We start from the raw sequence: 18,947 nt of genomic DNA, 5'->3' as shown, positions 1-18,947 counted from the left end.
AGCATTGCATTTATACATAGTCTAAGGAGATTGCAGGGTTTTTGGGTGCCCTCCAAGTTGTGAACACAGCTGTGTTTATTAAATCAACACCTGTAAGCCAGTGACTTAGCACAGAAACTAAGCAACAACAGTCAGTTAGCTCTCGTGTGGGTAACTTCTCCCCAGGGGCATGCTTTATGCTGAAATTCATTAGACAAATGGAAAATATAATGCTCCGAGTATCCTATTAGGGACAGCTGTGTGCACAAACAAAATAATAACTGAATGTAGGAGGTCTGCGAGTGTGTTTGTGTATGGGCAAGCATACGTACGCAGGGTTTACAGTCATTGTATGGCCATGCCCGTACATCCTATGTGAGGTTCACTATCATGTAGTGAATGTATGTATGTGAAACTCACTTCCAACTTCAGATGCATCAATAATGTGTCTAATTTAAAGGCTCTAGAATATAGTTTTCCCAATTGCTTGGAAAATTCAAGGCTCAAAACTTTTGGATCCCTTAGTAGCTGTAACATAATGTGCTTTCAGCCCACAGCTTCATTTAAGAGGCAGAGCAAGGTAACCCTGTCATCCTGTTTGGTTGTGCTTGGTTAGAAGCCAGCTGCCCGGCAGCCTAAGGCCATCTGGTCTTCATTGAAACTTGATAGTTGAAAAGCTACAGATTGAAAACCACTAATCCCCTGCACAAATATTATAAGCAATAGCAGCAGCCCCTGCACACCCTCCCTCTGTCGGAGAGGGAGAGGTCTTTGCACGCCAGGAGGTAGTCGTGGTTTTGCCATCAGTCCTTTGTCTCAGGCAGGGATGCTGCGGGCTGAGGTGCGGTGGGGCCTCCTGCCAGGTCTATAAGGTTTCTCCTGCTTTGCATCACACAGCCATTAGATTGTACTATCACTGTGCTAACTCCAAAGCAGAGACCTCAAGCTGGACAGCTGCATATCCAGTCTGCTGTCTCTGACTTCTCAAAAATTAAAAACCCAAGAGGTCCGAAGGGCCTGTGGCCATGCTCAGAAGCTCAGGCCCCGTGAAGTGAATACAAGCATTCTTCCTGCTTTCAGGTCGGGTATCTCTCCAGGCTGACAACTCAAAACTCTTTCTTTCTTGTGTAGGACGTTTCTAGGCCGCAGCCACCCCAAAGAGCTCTGCCAGCCAACCCAGTCCCGAACAGAACCAGAGCAAGGCCTGGGGACGGCCCTGCCCTCCCGCTGCCTCCTGCCCGCCCCAGGACCCCGGGACAGCTGCAGCCTGCGGGGCAGGTAGGCACTGAGCGTGGCGACAAGGCCGCGGCCCCTCACTGACAGGACGCGGTCTGACTGTTGGGGGAGTAACACCGCTCTCGTGCTGTAAAACACCTCTGTGCACAGCCCCAGTGGATGGTGGTGGAAAGGCTGTTGGGTCGCTTGGCTTTGTTGCAGGGGCCTCTGTTTTCACCTAGTACTTATGAAGCGTTTATTGTGTCAAACAATATGCCTGATCCTAAATCCTGCAGCAAAACTGACTGATCCTAAAAGGGATCAGGTTGCAAGAACTGCTCGGTGCAGGCAGTATAAGCAGCCATGCCATGTTCTGGAACAACTGATTCGGTTCTCCACATCCCTGGGCACTTCCTCAGATAAAGTTTTCATGTGAGCAGGGCTGAGCACTGGGAGTCAAGGTGTGTGATGCAAAATGGTTAGTGAAGAGCAGCAACACAGGAAGGTCCAGACAAGGCTTGAGGACCCATCTAAGGGTCAGGACACTCTCCAGCCACTCTGATATGCTTTCTCTGAGGAACGTTTACCAAAATTGTCCTTAATAAGAACAATTAATAAGGGACTTTGTGCTGCTGAGTTCAGCTCCAGCAATCTGGACCCCTTAAGACGAAACACCTCCATTCCACACACCACAGGTTCAGCCTGCAGCCTGAACCATAATTGAGGCTGGCTGTTAAAGTGGCAAATCCTGCACGAACATCATTGTGCTATGGGCACAGAGCAGCAAAGTTTCCTACGTGACCCGTTAGGGTGAATGTGCAGTGTTGAATGGGGACAGCTTTCCCCAGCCTGCTGTAGCAGCAGCTCAGGAAAGCATTTTCTCTTTCATCAGTGCTCACCCCTCTCTTTTCCCTATTTTCTGTCTCATCTAGAATACCAGTGTTGGGACAGCCGGAGCAGCAAACTTCTTGAGAGTGGGACAGTCGGGCTTCCGTGTGCACCCATGAACCAGTCAGTTCCCAGCTGACTCTAGCCTTCACAAGGGACTGGATGGCCTTCGTCACCCAAAAAAAAACCAAAAAAAAAACCACAATCAAGGACCACAGATGATTTCTCAGTTCCTCTCCCTTGGTTTCATCTGTTTCCTATGTGACTCAACAAGCTGCAGTCAGGCTTGGCAGGAGTGTGCCCAGCAACTGAGCTGGTACACGCCAAGCTGAACCCCTCCCTATCTGCTAGTAGCCTTTTCCATATAGGGATGACTTGTTTATACGGTATTTATATATTATTGTGCAATATCCAATGCAGGGATGGGGCAATGCGGGCTTCAGGTGGTTTTAGCAGTTATTTAAGTGTTTTCAGGCACTGCAGGTGATGGCCTTGATGGGCTTTCATGTAGGAACAAGCCCTGTTCGCTTTCTCAGCCCATCCAAGCAGCTGCAGAAGCATATGTTGGTGCTATAGAGAAACCATTGCCTCTTGGGAGACCAGGAGGCAGCTGTTGATAACTTTCTTCAATTTATTCACAGTTTACAGTGGCTGGCAGACTGGGCCACAACAGAGAGCAAACCATGGGAATATTCCTGGTTAAAATCATATGAGTCACTGTGGATTCTGGTTAGCTTTAATAGAGTGGATTAATTATTTCCCCGTAAAACCATCTTCAGCAAGGGCTTCGCAGCCTGTCTGTCCTCCAGCATTTGCTCATCTTGTCTCGGTGCTGTAGGACCTGACAGCATCAGCAGCGTGGCTCATGCACTCTCATCCGTGTCATTGGGACACAACAAGGTACGACAGGGACACACTCCAGCCAAGACATGGAGCAAATGGCCAGAAGGAAGCACAGCAAAAGCAGTGCTGAAACCTCCTCTCCACCGTGCGGTACCACAGATAATCAGTAGACACTTTTGCATGCGTCTTTTCAGGATTTTGGTCTGTGCTGAGCAGTAATTCAGCACAGGCTGTCTGCTCCCATACCAGTGAGAAATCTACCTTAATGTTGCCCAGGTGGTAAGACAGCAGAAATATTAATATGACACGTGGTGCTTTTTTAGCACAGCTTACTTACTCCACGGATTTTTCTCAAGGACTCAGGTGGAGAGAGCTGTCCATGTGCACTTTAAGCAGCTGATGGTTCTGACTCTGAGGACCCTCCCTTCTGAATTTGATTTTTTCTCCTAATTGTTTGGGCTTTTGTGTATTTTTTTTTCTCAGGATTTTAAATTAAGACCTTTTGTTATGCCATTTTTTCCTTTTTATTTTTTTATTTTTTTATTTTTTTCTCTTTTTCCTTTAAGTTATTTCCTAGGAGAACACAACGAGTTCTGGAGCTATGGTTGCAATAATATTGTGTTGTGTGTGATTTTGTTATGGACAACTCTTCAAACAGTGTGCTTGCTGCTGCACATGTGAGAAATTGTATTATTGGCTTAAAGAAAAAGAAATGTTGTTCTGGTGGTTCTGTTTACCAAAGCTCTACTGATGGGGGGGAGGGAAAGGGGAGAACAACCAACAGCAACAGACAAAGCCTGAGCGCTTATTAAGTTATTTGTAGCAGTAGATCTGTAGGATGACTGAAACCACACCATTTTTTGCAACTTTACTACCTCTTTCTTCACAAGGAAACAGTATACAGGGTGTATCTTGAATTTCTGGTTGACTATTCTTTATCATGATCATTTTGGACTTTTTCTTACCTTCTGTATGCCTGCAAAACAAAGCAACCTAAATTACTCCTCTCTGAAATAATGGCTGTCAGGTGAAAGACGTTACCTTTCTAATCTTTATATTATGTCTTTTTCTATAGTTGGGGTATTCTACATGTAAACAACCTATATTCAAACCCCCAGATTTGTTGTTTACTGCTCACAGGTGGAGACCCAGCCATCTTATCTAAGCTGGGTGCATACAGTGTCTGCTGTAGTACAGATTCAACCAGAACTGGATTTTTTTAACTGCAGACAACGGTATATTTCTGCTACAGCCCCTGATCTTTATCAAATGACCACCAAAAATCAGTAAGAATATTTTTACTGCATTCCATGTGAGCATGGAGTCAAGCTTCTAAGAAATGTTGCCATACACACAAAACTCAGAGAACAACTAGAGATGACCAAACCCTGATGGAAACCTTTATTACTGGAATATCCTGAAGTCGCTAAAAGGTATTTTTAAAGTCCTTTCAAATTTTCATGTGTGTTCCAGATGAATGAATAATAATAGGGGAACTGCAGGAGGAGTAAAAGATGCAAAAATATGATTATTTTTTTAAAGGCAATGTTACTTGGAAGAACATGTACAAAAATACATCTCACTTTCACCTATATCCACACAGTAAAAGTTTACAATAATGCTCTCTGTGCATCTATGCAAATACTTGAAGAATGCAACTCATTGTGCCTTTTGCCTAGTTTTTAATAAATTTGTCAGTTGTCATTAACAAATGTTCTGTCACTGTGATGTTTTTTCACACCGCTTCAGTCCTTCATTTTAAATGTGGCTTTTGTCCAGAGATGGCAGGATTTCTTGAGGAATAGTATTCCTAAAATGTATTTCTAGGCACCGCAAGCAATGAGTCCTATTTGCAGTCTATTTCTAAAATAAAATGCATAAAGCATTACACCAATTAAGATGCCAAAATTAAAGCTAGAGTGAATTACTTTCACTATTTTCTGCGACCAAAGGAGGGCGCTGCTGGTTTTCTCTGCCCAAGATGATCTATCTGTTTTGTTTTGCTCAGTTTTCCTTCAGCTTGTTCATCCTTCGGGGCTATACCAGTAAGATCAGCGAAATCATTAACATCTCTCAGATCCACCTTCAAGGGTTTTTGAAAAAGTCTTTATTTCCCTTTACACCTTCAAAAAAAGAAAAAAAGTACTGAAATGTTATTAAAATGAGCTTGTATCCTTCTTCCCCACCCTAACCACAAGTCACATTTCTTCAGTGATAGCCAGACCAGCTACAACCGGGTCAGCAGCATCCTCCAGACTGTGTAAACCCAGCACACTTGGATTAGGCTTTTCTGCTCCTGTTTTGGGATCTGCTGTGAGAAAATGGTCTCCCAGTTCTATGGGACCTAGCAGCAAAATGGGAGAAACTTTCAAATGCAATATATTTTTTTTCCTTTTCCTCCTCCAAGCTCAAAATGTTATTTCTCCCATCCCTTCATCCCCACAACTAGTACAAATACAAGAGGGGGAGGGGGAGTTGGAAGTGAGCGGAGAGCAGTTCACATAACACTTAAATTGGATCCACAGAGATGGAGGGGGTGGATGGGACCACTTTAGGATAAACTGCAGCTCGACAGCTCTGCAGAGAATCACCCACCTAGGCTTGTTTGGCTTTTAAGGTGCAGCTCAGACCTCCCTCTGAACAAAAACAACTTTTCAGCTTAAATGACAGCAGGACAGGTCATAGGAAAGCTGAAAAGCAACAGTAAATACCACCTCTCAAAGAGCTGGGGGGGTTCTCCGAGGTTAAGACATTTGTTAAGAAAAACAACCTTAAAATTTACACCTGTTTGATCTTTCAGGCTGAAAAGATTTTTCATTGACCCCCAAAAAATCCTGCAGAAGGTGTTCTCCTGATATGGGGTTTACCTGCCAGAGCTCTCCAGCCTTAGCAGGGGCTGCCCCTCGCTCAGGTGAGGTCTGGATCAGGCCCTGTAGCTTCACCAACAGCATCAACACAACCTAGGCACTACGGTTCCTAAGGGAAAAAAAATCAGAACAAACCACAACACATAAACCTAATTAACACTGTGCTGCAGGGAAACTCCTGCACCTCACCAAAAAACGAAAGTGTAAAAAGATTTCTCTTCCATATGCCTGTATAAACACCTTATGGCTTAGGTCCTGCTGGTGAACACGTATTCCAAAATTCACCATATTTTGCCAATATTCACCAATAGTCTGAGTTCATATTTGCAGAGTAAGTAATCAAACATGGATGAGCAGAATCTGAATAGCAGGAGTACATCCTTCAGTCCTTTTCTTTCACCTCCGTTTGAGATACTGTTGGGTATTTTGGAGTTCATGCGAGTGTCTAGAAAGGAAAAAAACAAACAAACAGAAAAACACTAATCAATGAATTAATCAGTGTCTAGAAATAAACACATCAATGGTATCTCCACCCAGGGGAAGGAGTGCAGAGCAAGCATTAGCCCTGACAACAATAAGAGATGGGAAGGGGCATCAAAGAGGGGCTTTGTCCCAGGAGCATCTCATTTCAAGAAGATTTTCATTTTCAATGGCTGTGCATATTAAAGCCTGGTGACAATTAAGCATACCCCATGACAAAGATCCAGTCTAAAACCCTGTGAAAGACTTGGCTTGACCCTGCCAAACTGTGGATAAGACACTGCTGGTTTTAGCCTTTGCTGTTCCTTTTTTAAATTGCTCAACAGCCTCTGGAATACTGACATCAACCCATTCAGAGCAGTTTTCACCCAACCTTCAAACCCTTGAATACAAAGTGCTAGGTATAAATCATGAATACTTTAGGTTTATCCTCTGGAGCGATGCTGGAGTTGTCCACCTCTATCAGGATGTTCTTGTCATCTCGGGTGACTGGTGCCTGCTGCTCGTTCTGGAGGATCTGTGGCAGATTCCCCAGACTGACATCCATGTCTTTGAAGGCATGGAGTAAAAAAACTCCCAAAATGATGGTGAGGAAGCCACAAACTGTCCCAATGATGTCCACTACGGTCATGGCGACCCATTCCTTAAAGAGGATAATGGAAGTTGTGATGACGATGGTGGTGAACAGCACATAGTAGATGGGAAACACCAGCGAGGTGTTAAAAATGTCTAGAGACTTATTGAGGTAGTTAATTTGGGTAGTGATGGACGCTACCAGCGTGATGACCAAGATCCATGTCAGTGGGTGCTGCAGCACAGGCTGGTCAGCAAAGAAGCCCTTGATGGCAATACCCAGGCCCTTGACTGAGGACACGGAGAAGGCACCGATCACGGAGCAGATGGTGAGGTAGATGAGGATGTTGCTCTGGCCATAGCGGGGTGCAAGGTAGAAGATCAGGAGGAAGCACACAGCCAAGAGGATCGCAGCATAAGCAAGGAAACCTGAATGGGGGAAAGAAACAACAACTCTAATCTGGGTAGTAGGCATGGGGCCCTGAGCAGTACCTACTGCCAAACCCTGAGAAAGAAAATACAACCTCCTGCATACCTGGCTCTTTCAGCTTAGACAACATCTCATCCAGAGTGGTGACCTCCTCGTCCTCTGGGGCATGTATCACCATCACTGTGCTGCCCACAAGGCTCAGCATGCAGCCCAGCTTTCCCAGCAGGTTGAGCCGCTCTCCAAGCAAATACGAAGACAGGATAGCGCTGCATGGGACAGAAAAACAAGGTCTGCTGGTGCTTTAAAGTCCTTAGAGCTAAAATAATGTAAAAGACATGACACAAGGACACAGATTTGTAATAATTTTGTTGGATTGCAATATATTAACACACATTCACACTGCATCTAAACTTGCAGAGATGCAGTTCTGCAGATCGTGGCTCACGTATCAGCAAGGTGAAGAAATACTGAATGTGTTAGCACATCCTCAGAGACATTTTCAGGGTTTCCAGATTCACTTGTGAGCTGTTGGGCATTGTGAAGATTTTAGTGCCCAGAGAAGTGAATTCAAGGACTATTGCAATAGAGAGAAAAAAAAATATAACCACAAAAGAGCTATGTTAATTTTAACTTGATATCAGAAATACTAAGCCCAGAGAAACATGAACATTATGGGACTCTCAATATGTCTGCAAAAAATATCTAGCTGTTTTCTATAAAAGTGAAACACTCCGGGACAAGACGCCACAGCAGTCCTAAGTCTCAATTTGCTTATGCATTTTACAGTAACAGTCCTTCTATAAGACCTTCAGTACTTGGAGCCATTTTGACAATAGGCAAAGGTATGAAAACACAGTATCAGAGCACCTTAAAAGCCCAGTAAATAGAAGGCAAAAAAAAAAATACAGCTAAAAACAAGCTTAATATTTTTGACACTTTCAGATTTTTAGTTCTGTTTATTACGAGAAAAAATATATATTATATATATCCTTTCAATGGTTAAAAAACTAGGATAATGAAAGAAGTAACACTGATAGTTACAACAATTTAACTTGGAATTGTGTGCAGCTGCTAATCACAGCCGCATGCAATATCTCAAGGGCATGCTACTTAATTCATTGTTTTCTGAATGATCCCCAAAAGGACAGCAACTGTTACTGTATTTTTTTGAAAACACCAAGACATTCTTTCTTTTAGGCAGAATAAGCCATATTAGCATATTTCAAGTCATTCTGTCTTAAAAGACAAGCAGGCAAATAAAAGATGTCCAACTGCAGGCCACGGACACGTAAATCACCTTATGAGCACGCTCAGGGCTCCCAGAGGCGTGACAATAGTCGCAGGAGCAAAGGCATAGGCAGCAAAGTTGGCAGCTTCCCCTCCACCCACTAAACAAACACAAGAAAAACAAACACAAGAAAAATAAACACCAGTGAATTACAATATACTTTTTGTGTTTTCTCTTGTGGGCTTGCAAACTAGCAAGAGGTCTACCAGAGAGTGGGTTTTACGAGGGTGCTTCGTGCAGCTTCTAAACAGGGCCAGATGGTGGTGAAAACACCCCTGGTGCAAGTGATGCAAGCAGAGGGGCTGGGGTGGCGGTGCCAGGGCTGGGCCAAGTCACAGCAATCACAGCTAACCCCTGTCAGCTCATTAAGGCCCCAAACCCAGCCACACAGCTAGAGCCCATCAGGGGCTTTAGCGAGTGGGTGGGCAGCCCTGGGAGCTGGGAGGGCACAGGCTGCTCCACCTATAAGTGTCCCCTCGGGGGCACAGGCACCCTTTGGCAGAGCTGTCCTTGTCAGGGAGGACAAGGACATTGGGAGCTGTGGCCTGTGGGGCCCCTTGAGCTACTGCTGGGGTGAGAGCTAAGGAAGGTTGCTCTGAAGAACCTTCTTGGGAGACCTGTTGCTCTCTGCACAGCTCTGATTCCGGTTTGGAGGAATACTCTAATGTTACAGCATGCGAAGAGGGCTTTGAGGCTTGTTCTAAGGGAAAACAACTTTCTTTTGTGAAGGGAGCTGCTACCAATACCTTCTTATCTCCCCTGTGCTGCAGCAACAACCTTTTCCTGGTGACCTGAGGCACCAACATGAGATGTTTGCCCTGTACATGGTACACAGGCATGCCAGCCAGCTGCCTTATTAAAACCTGGTTTTCATGCTTTTGATGAGGTAAAACTGAGCTAAAAAATCCTACTGCAGCCCTTCTGCAAGGCTGGTGGATGGTGAGGAAGATACTGTGAGGCCTGCTGCCTCTGCTCGCCTTGAGATGCCCAGGGGAATACCAGCAATAAGGCCTCGTGCCACCAGATGCTGGACTCCTTCCACACCTGATGCACAGGGACAGACCCTGGAAAAGCTGCAAACCCAGGAAAACAGCTTCTACTTACTGGTTAACAAGCCAGCCCACCAGAGCCAGTCCTTCAGGTAGCCGTGGCCTCCATCTCCTGGGAAAGCAAAGCACACAGGTACGCAGAAGTTAACAATAACATTCTTCAGAGCAAGAGGTGACAAATGGCCCTCTGGAGAGGATAAGAAGTGTGACTAAAAAAACGTCCTGGAAGGACAGAAGCTGCAGATATGCTATCCTGCATGAAAGTTATGCTGGGTCAAGGGATAAGCATAAAGTGACACTTAGGGCTGGACAATGCCAATACAATAAAAGCAGCCGTTTAATCCTACGTGGCAAAGGGAGTGGTATCCGCTGCCCCAAACCAACAGAGGTTATTAGCTTGGGGTGCAGTCACTGCCCTTCAGTCCTGGCAGCAGTGGTCAGCCTTACTGGTTCATCGTGGTGACTCTGCCCCCCTGGTCCAGCAATGAACACCCCAGCTGAGGTCCTGCAGGCTGGTCGTGCTTCACCTTGGATGTCCCACTGACCTGCCCACCCCATTCCCTGGGAGAGGGGATCCTGGAGCAGAGGGGTGAAGGACAGAGGGTGCTGCTCCACACTGGGTGCCCCCCACCCAAAGGCTGCTCCCCAGGGAAGCTGCTGTGCTGCACCTCGCACTCCACTGGTTGCTGTGGGTACCTGCACATGGGCACTAAGGTAAGGCAATGAGTTTTTTCTAAATCAAGCTCGAGTCGAGGTTATGGCTATGTGAAAGATGAAAGGAGAGAGCTGGCTGGTTGCTTTGTCTGAGGTTGTGGTAGTTTATGGAGCTGCATTATTGTGGTGAGGGCTCTGGGCATCCTGTCCCAAAAGTGCTCTGCTCCTTTGGCATGTTGTGTTGTGTCGTAGGGCTTCAGCCTGAACTGTCAGAAACTCCAGGGTTGTCTTTATGTGGAGTTGTTGCTTTGTGACTGTTTCTGATGACAAATGATTCCTGGCATTGAAGCTCAATGAAGGAAAACGTGTGTATAAACGAGAAAAAATGGTCATATAGTGTTGGAACTAACCCAGCTCTGGTCTTAAGCTACAAGTTGTTGTTTGATATGGTAGGAGCCTGAGCCTGTTAACATTGTGAACTCTGGTTTTACTGGGTCAGAGAGCCCATGTGTTTGCTAAATCCAGCCTTACAGGAGCATCAGTAACAGCACTGTTTGACCTGCATTGGAGAAATGGGATGCGCTCAGATAGCGGGGCTGTGAAATACTGGCACTGAGAGATAAGGGGAAAGAAAGGGGAAAGGGAGGATTAAGGTGTGGACAAGAAGAGTTTGATACAAATTTTTTTTTGCTACAATTCATCCTTTGTTTTCTCAACAAGTTCACTGATGCTGGAGTTCAAACATTGTTCTGCTATTCCTTAGAAATTGCTGTTTTTTTTCTGAAGAATTCTTTGTTGGCTGTAACTTTTGTCATCAATTTCTGGTAAAAAAAAAAAAAAAATCCTGGTAAAACATGCTGAAAAATAAGGGGAGAGGTTTGCTCTCATTTTACTAGCTTAGCTCTGTTGTGGGAGAAGTTGATGTGGGGAGGGAGGAGAGGGAAACTTGGCAGAACCGAAACAATACTGATATTTCATTGTGCGAATACAATGCTGAAAATCAAACCCATGTGAGTTTGGCATTTACATGTGGATGGCTTAATGTGTGGAATGGGGATGGGAGCAGACTTGAGACTGGACTATGGCTTAGGTGCTACTGGTGGCTTTGCTTGCCTATGGGTTGAATGTATGGTCATTTACATTTTCATGTATTTGCGTCCCCACGTGGAGACAGTGATATCGGCTTCCTTTGTAAAATGACTTAAGAGCTGTTCCCGGACCAGAACTGGGAAGCAGTAGTATTTCAATTATCATTATTTTGTAGTTATGTAAGTAGGTCACCTGCCAGGTAGGACTTAAACTGCTGCTAGAGCAAATGTTTGCAATGCTGATGGGTTGTGTCCAACTCCACGGTGCAATTCAGCTGTAGGCAGTGCTCCTCCACCACTCCCCATCCATACATATGCATACGAACACACAACTCACCCCAAGACCTTGGTGCTAGAAGAAAGTTATCAGTCAACATGCTGAGCAACATACCTCTGATGTATCGCTTCTGAAAACCACAAGCAAGGCTTATACAAATTGCAGGCGTGTAGTCCTGCATGAATAAATGGCTCCTGCTAATACAATTAAAGCACATGGGGATGCATTCTTGTCTCAGTGACTTGGTGGCAAAGCCTCCTAATGCATCAATAAGAGCAAAAGTGGGGTCATGAAGCTGTGCTGTTTTGCTCCAGACAGTGGCATGGTGATGATTTGCAGCATTGTGCAAAAAGAGCCCATTTCAAAGAGCTTTCAACTGTCTGCTTTGTCCTGGACCCACATTTTTCCATGTAAGAGCAGCAGTGGGCATGTATTGTTCTTCTGAGGGGTGCACACCTGATCACGCAGCATTGTGCTGTCTGTGGTGCAAGGCAGGGAATATTGCTTATAGCTGAGCCCTTCCAACACAAGGCTTTATAAAGTGGCTCCTCAGCTGCAGCACAGCACCAGTCTCTGGGTCCCACACACAAAAATACATTCACAAAAGGTCTTATTTACAATGCTGATAAAAGGCTGATAAAGAGGTGTTGCCTTTTGAGTGCTGGGCTTTGGACAATGCGTGCAGTTCTGGGAGCAGCCAGACCTCCCCTTCCTGGCCCAAGAGCCTTACCTGCCCTGGTGCCTCCCTTCTCCACCAGCCGTAGCAGCCCCTTCTTCTTGAGGATGACGCTGCTTCCGATGAGGAAGCTGGAGAAGACAGCCAGGCCCAAGCCGATGTAGAATCCATAATTGCTTTCCAGTCGAGCTACCCAGGAGGTATCTGATGTCCCATTGTCATGGACTGAGCCAGCGGGATCAGCACCACTGATCACCCGGCACACAACTTGGTGGGAAAGGCACGAAAGGGTGAGTAGAGACCCTGTGAGACCATGGAGATAAAACAGAATTACTGATGTGACCATCAAGTGTGCCTCTGTTAGCCCTGGGACTGTCATGCTGTCACCATAACTGCACATACCCAGCTTCTTGACACCTCCAGCTCAAACTTAGGATGCCTCTATAATCTCTCAAGGAAACGGCAGGATTTTTGGTGGCAGATTTATGGAGCACAGTTCAAGTAGCTCGTTGACACTGGATGTGCCTGCCAGCCCCCACACCATGAACTGGGAGGCCACGAGGACCACTCTAATAATGTAATGTGAATTTCTGAATATCCGTACCAGAGCTTCTCTACCATCATGAGTTTGAACTATACCTTACCAGCACTCAGCCTTGTTGATCCAAAGGCTTTGGTGCTTCCTGGTCACCTAACCCTGCATCTGCCAGCTTGCCTGCAGCTTTGAGTTTAACATGGAGCACTGCCAGCATTTTGTAACTGCAAATTTGTCCTGGCTCTGTGTACTGAGCAGAGCCACGTGATTGCTCGTACGAGGACAACAGGCTCATCCTGGACCGAAGTTTATTCTCTGCATTGCTTTACTGTGCAATGGGTTCATTCCACTTACTCGCAGGGTAGCTGCGTGCTCGTGAAGCACACCAAGTCCTGCTGGTGTGGAAGGGCTGAAAGCAGGCACAGCTCTCTGCTGTCCGTGCTGAAGGCACTGAGCCTGTCCCCAGCTGAGGCGTGTGGCTGTGGGGGTGGGAAATTGCTGAGTTTCCTCCTACCCTCACGTTCCTACCACACCCAGCACATCTCCCTCCTGCAGTCTTAACTGAGTGTAGTAAAGGCGGTGTGACTGCGGTCTTACGGAGTAAAGCAGCCACGTAGTGTCATAAAAAGCTTCTTTCTACTAAAAGACTGATTTTTCTGCCTCAACACACGCTGGGATTACAGAGCAAGGATCTCTCTCAGCAGACGGAGGTGTGCCATGGCTGAACTGCTGACAGTGCTCCCTGAGGAGGGGTCCCACCTCTTCCTTAACCCAACAAAGTGCCTCAGATCTTCTGCAGCCTCCAGCCCCGTCCCTTGCACACAGAGCTCAGGATTTGGATCCAAACTTTTTTTTTTTTTCTAAGGGGAAGTTAGAAATTAGTTTCTAAAAAATTAGTTAGAATTAGTTTTCCCTAACAGGCTGGCAGGGTGCTGCGTGGTGCTCGCAGCCCGGGCTCTGCGCTCCTTCTAAAGAAAGGGACTTTCCTCTGTCCCGTGCAGGCTCCCCCCGCTCCATAAAAATACCCAACCCCAAAAGCGAGCCCCGGAGCCGGGGTGAGCCCGCAGGGGGCTCAGCCCCCGGGTCTCGCCCCGCTCCCCCCCCCGCCCCGGGGTGCACCCACCGTTGCTGCAGCTGCCGTTCGCCCCCGGCCGCTCCATCTCCTCCGTCCTGCCCTCCGCAGGGCTCTCGGCATCCCCGGGCACCCCGAGCCGGCTCCTCCTCCGGCACGGGGCCGGCTTACAGCTCCGGGAGCCTCTTCCCATGCAAGCCACCGCCCCTAAAAGCCTCGCACCCCAGCCCGGTGCGGCTCGGGAGGGAGCGTGGTTGTCCCCTCGGGTGGCCGGGATGGGGAGGAGCTGGAGGGGGAATGGGATGCGGGGTGCATGGCTGGGCGGGGGGGACCCCGTCTTGGGGTGCTGCGGGGTGTGGGTGCTCTGTGTGCTGAGAGCGGGGAACAACTTAAAAGCAGGCAGGAAAAATTAAATCCTGAGTGGTGTCCGTGTTGAACACAGCTGCTCTTACTAAGGCTGTCGCAGGAGGTATTGGGGTAGCAAGGGAACTTTTCAGAAAGCGTCCTGCTGCTTCAAGCTTCGGTGTTGGTTGTTCCCTACTTAGTCCTATGGCTGTGCGCAGCAGTTTTTAGGACTGAAGGGCAAGGTTGGGGGGCTGAGAAACATGTTGCGGTGTAAGGAGGATGGGTACATCCTAACAGAGGTTCTGGGGCAGGCACAGGGTTCCCCGCATCGTGTGCTCGCAGAGCAAGGCCATGCTCTCTGCTGGAGGTCAGGGCAGATTTTCCCTTATCTGACCTTCGAGTCAAAGAAAAGGCTGCCGGCAAAGGCACATCTGAAAAACAAACACCAACAAAAGACGAGTGTGCAGTGGCAAGGGCACTGTCGTGCTGTGAGGTGCGGAGCGCCACGAGGGCAGGACACAGTTTTACCAGCAGTGGCTGCGATTTAGGATTTTGCTGTCTCTGTGCTGAATCCCAGCCCTGAGAGAGTCAGCTTCAGCCCCGCTGGGATGGGTAGGGGCTCTCCTGCTGTGCTCCTGGGGTTGTCCATCTGCACGTGTGGGCTCCTCCATCACTTGGACTCATTTTACATCGCTTTGTGGCTATTCCATTGGCAGTTTGACTTCTCCATCAACTTCCTGTCCCTGCTCCTGCTGATAATATCGATGTGCGAACATTTCAGAGGCTGTTGCACTCCGATGTGCTTTACCTTCATCCTCACCCTCCTCTGCTGACGTCCTCCATTCCTGTATTTGTGCGCAGTGACCGTGTGTACACAACCCCACTGCTGATACGAAAGCCCTTTCACTGCAGCAGGATCCAATCGCCAGATTTTGCTGTAGGTCAGTAGTGATAAGTAAAACCAATAGAAGCTGCTTAGTTTTCCTTCAGCAAGCCTGCATTTTTAGGTAGAAACTGTATATTTCATGAGGCAATCAAATGTAAGATCTGCAGTATTTAATGATTGAAAAATTGCTTTTTTTCCACCATAAAATGCATTATCTGCACGTTACTAAGAAATTGCTCTCAGACCATCAAGCTGCAGCGTTGCTGGCACCATGTGGATCCTTCACTCAGCACCTGATCGTATCTCTGTACAAACTGTTTTCCCCAGCAAATGTTGCAGCATTTTGTGAGTCATTTGGTTTTAATTGGGTCGGTTCATCAGCCACAAACTTGAGGGTGACTGAGGAGGATTGTACTGGCCAAATCCCATGTCCTGCCCTTCATCACAGGAGCACCTGATAATCAATCCAAAAAGCACGGCAGCGATTTCTGATGTTGGAAATTGAATGCATGTTGATTTATCAGTGATTTGAAAGCAACTTCTGCTGCTGTTATTTATTATGCAGGTGAAAGGCACCCTGAGCTAGACAGTGAAGGCAGGGTTTGGCCTTTATTTATAATTTTACCTGCTGATGCTGGCTATGAGCCACTCATGCAATGTGTGAACGTGAAGCTGATCGCAGAAATGGAGCCGATGGCTGAATGGGTCGAGCACTGTCCATGTCCCGTGTTCCCCTGCGTCCTGCTCTGCCCGTTGGCTCTGCACTGTGGGTCTCTCCCCTTGGCTGGACCTTGCCCAGTGTCCCCAGGGCTTGGGAGTCCTCACGGTGCTTTAGTTATGCCAGTTAAGGTGTGCCCAAAATCATTCCCAAGCCTCTGTGGGTGAGTGTTGTTGATACCTGTGCAGAGGAGAGCTCCTCACTACGCATAGAGCTTTAGACGAGTTAGGAAGGGAGCATATTTTTATGGCAGGGCTCTGGGCTTAAAATCTTTTTGGTAATGGTGTGACCTCACAAATGACTTCAGCACAGCAGAAAGCAAAAGGCACTTTGGGTCATAGCTTTACCTTCCTTCAGTAGCCTGGTTTCCTAAGGGAACTGGGCTAATGTGACCACATAGTGTGTCTTTGACCCCAAAAATATTTGGTAAGGGGCAAGAACTCCAAGAGAAGCTTTTCTGAGCTCTGGGGAAAGAGAAGATGTGACAGCCAAGAGGTTGCAAAAGGAGGGGATGCCACAGCTCGAGCTCACGCTATTAGACAGGGAAGGAACGTGTGTAGCTGTTCCCACCGTGGGAGAAGTTTCACTCCATGCTGCGATCAGCCATGGGATGTGTGTGTCACATCTTTCTCTCTGGAGCAGGGGCTGCGGGGGTGTGGTATATAAATTCACTAAGTCACAGGAGTTGCATTTGATGGATTTAGCAAGGCTGTATACGGCAATATGGGATTTAAAAGCCAGGCAGGACTGGCATGGAATTGCCTGCTACACTTAGTCAAGGGCAAGTTCAGACTGATAGTAATAAAGTAGGGGTGCAACCAGTGCCTCTGTTATTGGTTCACATCCTCATTTTAATGGCAAGGCTGTAATTAAGGGAATTCAGCTCCAAGCTATGACCTCACTGGTTGATACTCGCATCAGATGCTTCCTTAAAAATAAGGCCCAACTCATCAGAAATCAGGGAGTCTTCCATAGAGGCTCATCTCTTAGCAATGCAGTTCCTCCTGAAATACTGGTTTCCAGGCTAAAAAACTTGACTGGAATCCAAGGGATAGAGCAAGACAACTTTGCATGCAAATAATATCTTTAGCAACATCAAAAGGCTTTTCTTTCCCCTGCTCTTCTCTGCTCATCTCTTCTGGCTTGGAAAAAAAAAGATGGAAAAATACTGGGTATCGATTCCCTTGTGTTACATATTATGGTGGAAGCATCCTGCTAACAGGTGATGGAAACTTTTGCCCTTGGATATCTGCTAGGCCAAGTTCCTGTGGAAACTTTCAGAACAGGGCTGCAATATTCTGGCTTTGTGTAGTTCGAGGGCCCCGAGGAACAGTTTGCTGCTTCAAAGAGAGGGTAAATCCTTCTCTTTCTGACAGTGACCTGATTGTGTAGGGGCTAAGGGAATTGCCTGGTGTTCAGATGATTGCAGTGCAGCAACATGAAAGGATGCTCAAGGCTTGAAAGACTGGACTTTGTTGAGCAGACAGCTTTTAATTCAGGTTATCTCAAGGTAACAGTGTCTGCAGTGGCTGAGGCTGTCATTTCATGCTGCAGGACTTTAAATGACAATGCCAGCTTGGAGAGTTCCCAAGTCCGTCCCACCCACGATGGGTCTGCACCCTCTTTGTGCTGCCCTTCTTGTGCCAGTGCAAGTACCTGTGGCTCTGTGCTGTACAAAAGCTGAGTGATGTGGGTTCGTAATGCCAGAAAACACAGCCTGCCTCACTTGCGGGGTTATTTTTTATCCAGATCAGTTCAGTGATACAGGTCTCTGAGGCCGCATAAGCCACATACGCTGGCAGAACAGGAGTGGAGGGTTGGAGACGGAGAGGTGGATGTTCTGTGGGCCATGGAGGCATCCCAGCAGTGGGTGCTGTGAGGTGCCGTGGTGTGCAGTCAGCAGAACGTGTGTTTGCAGACCTCTTATCTGCCAGTTTGCATCAAAACTCTCAGTGGAGCAAAACTAGATGTGAAGGGCACTGCTGGCTTGCAGAAGGGGTTTCAGAAAGGGTCATTTTTTTACACTTCTGAAATCGTGAAACAATCATTAATGAACTATTCTCAGTGGCAGAGCGCTGTTAATCTGAGTACATACATATATTTAGAAATATGAGGAAGGAGAAAAATATGGGCATATGTTCTTGATACTGGTCCCCTAGGGTTTGTTGTCCAAAATTCAGGCTCTTGGAGCTTGATGCTCAATGCAAGGGGTGCGTCTGGCTCCAGGTGAGGCTGTGCAGCCTGTGAGTGCTCAGCGCCTCTTAGGGCTGGCGTTAGCACTGGGGTGCCCATGAGACAGCAGCTACTGAGTTTAAACAAAACAAAAATCTGATGGAAGAAAGAACTTGCCTAGTATCAGAAGCTGTCAGGAGGAACGTCCTGTCCTGCTTTCTGCCATTCTCCACTGCAGAACCACTTTGAAATTAGTAAACATTGGGCAACTTTCAACCAGCAGGCAAATAATCTCCACGGCAGTGTGTTATACACAGCTTCAGGCACATCGTGTGCCCCTTAAACACATCAGAAAGATCAACAGAGCTGCCTGGTCACGGTGTGAAGTTCACTTCCAGTTTTACATGAAGAATCATTGCATTTTCAGTTCTGTTAAGCTAGGAAGCAGTTCCCCCGAGGAAACCTTGGGAAGAAGCTATGAAAGGGAACATCAGTTACAGCGTTTTGCCTGGAGCTGATGAAGCGTAGGCATTCCTGCTGCCACAGAGCCCCATCAGTTGTTTCGCCCTGCCTCCTCAGCTCCCAAAAGGTCTCTTCCCCTCTGTCCCCACTGCTCCTTCTGCACTACAAAACCACAGCCACTCCTTGGATGCTTCTAATACAATCTGAAGAATGTTTTCAAATGGAAATGTGGGAAAAAAAAATAGCAAGGATTGCCTCCTAGGATATAAAGTCCCCTGTTGAGATGGTAGGGCTGTAGAAGTGAGAGGAATTGAGCTCCTCAGTTTAGAATTTGAAAGGACCTACTCAAAACAAAGCTATTAATTATATACATCCCCCCACCAAAAAAAAAAAAAGTTTTCAAATGAAATTTTGTGGTAGAAGTATGTTTTCCTCAAATCATCAACTTTC

At 46.9% G+C, this 18,947-nt stretch overlaps 3 protein-coding genes across 4 annotated transcripts in view; 2 read left to right on the top strand and 1 right to left on the bottom strand.

Annotated features, from left to right (window-relative positions):
• ADAM19 (ADAM metallopeptidase domain 19) overlaps window positions 1-4,637 on the top strand; it is a 33,983-nt gene extending 29,346 nt beyond the window's left edge. The window contains exons 22-23 of the mRNA XM_080555760.1: window positions 1,111-1,257; window positions 2,127-4,637. Coding sequence (XP_080411886.1) covers window positions 1,111-1,257; window positions 2,127-2,201 — 222 coding nt within the window. The 3' untranslated portion in view covers window positions 2,202-4,637. The remainder of the gene's footprint in view (window positions 1-1,110; window positions 1,258-2,126) is intronic.
• NIPAL4 (NIPA like domain containing 4) lies at window positions 4,304-18,944 on the bottom strand. Of its 2 annotated transcripts, XM_080555766.1 has the most exons (7): window positions 13,966-18,944; window positions 12,362-12,610; window positions 9,668-9,724; window positions 8,573-8,663; window positions 7,381-7,541; window positions 6,691-7,274; window positions 4,304-6,237 (listed from the first exon to the last, which is right to left on the bottom strand). In XM_080555766.1, exons 1-7 carry the CDS (start codon window positions 14,105-14,107, stop codon window positions 6,226-6,228), a joined length of 1,296 nt encoding a protein of 431 aa, XP_080411892.1. In that variant the 5' UTR covers window positions 14,108-18,944; the 3' UTR covers window positions 4,304-6,225. The 2 variants fall into 2 exon arrangements, with proteins under 2 accessions (XP_080411892.1, XP_080411891.1); XM_080555765.1 differs by lacking the exon at window positions 4,304-6,237 and having other exon boundaries at window positions 6,269-7,274.
• Window positions 9,732-18,947, top strand: part of FNDC9 (fibronectin type III domain containing 9) — a 33,735-nt gene continuing 24,519 nt past the window's right edge. The window contains exon 1 of the mRNA XM_080555780.1: window positions 9,732-10,326. The gene's annotated coding sequence lies outside the window, so the exon portion shown is untranslated. The remainder of the gene's footprint in view (window positions 10,327-18,947) is intronic.

Source organism: Anser brachyrhynchus, assembly GCF_964034855.1.
Source record: "Anser brachyrhynchus genome assembly, chromosome: 14".
NCBI lineage: Eukaryota > Metazoa > Chordata > Aves > Anseriformes > Anatidae > Anser > Anser brachyrhynchus.
Note: the sequence above shows the minus strand (reverse complement) of the source record. Positions and strands in the feature narration are given on the sequence as shown.

Bases quoted from the DNA above. Each gene is read 5' to 3' on its own strand.
- NIPAL4 (XM_080555765.1), bottom strand. From the start codon at position 14,107: ATGGGAAGAGGCTCCCGGAGCTGTAAGCCGGCCCCGTGCCGGAGGAGG. The intron at 8,664-9,667 runs GTAAGTAGAAGC...GTGTTTGTTTAG, and splicing joins GTGGGCTGGCTTGTTAACCA to TGGGTGGAGGGGAAGCTGCC. The intron at 7,275-7,380 runs GTATGCAGGAGG...TCCCCCATTCAG, and splicing joins GTCTAAGCTGAAAGAGCCAG to GTTTCCTTGCTTATGCTGCG.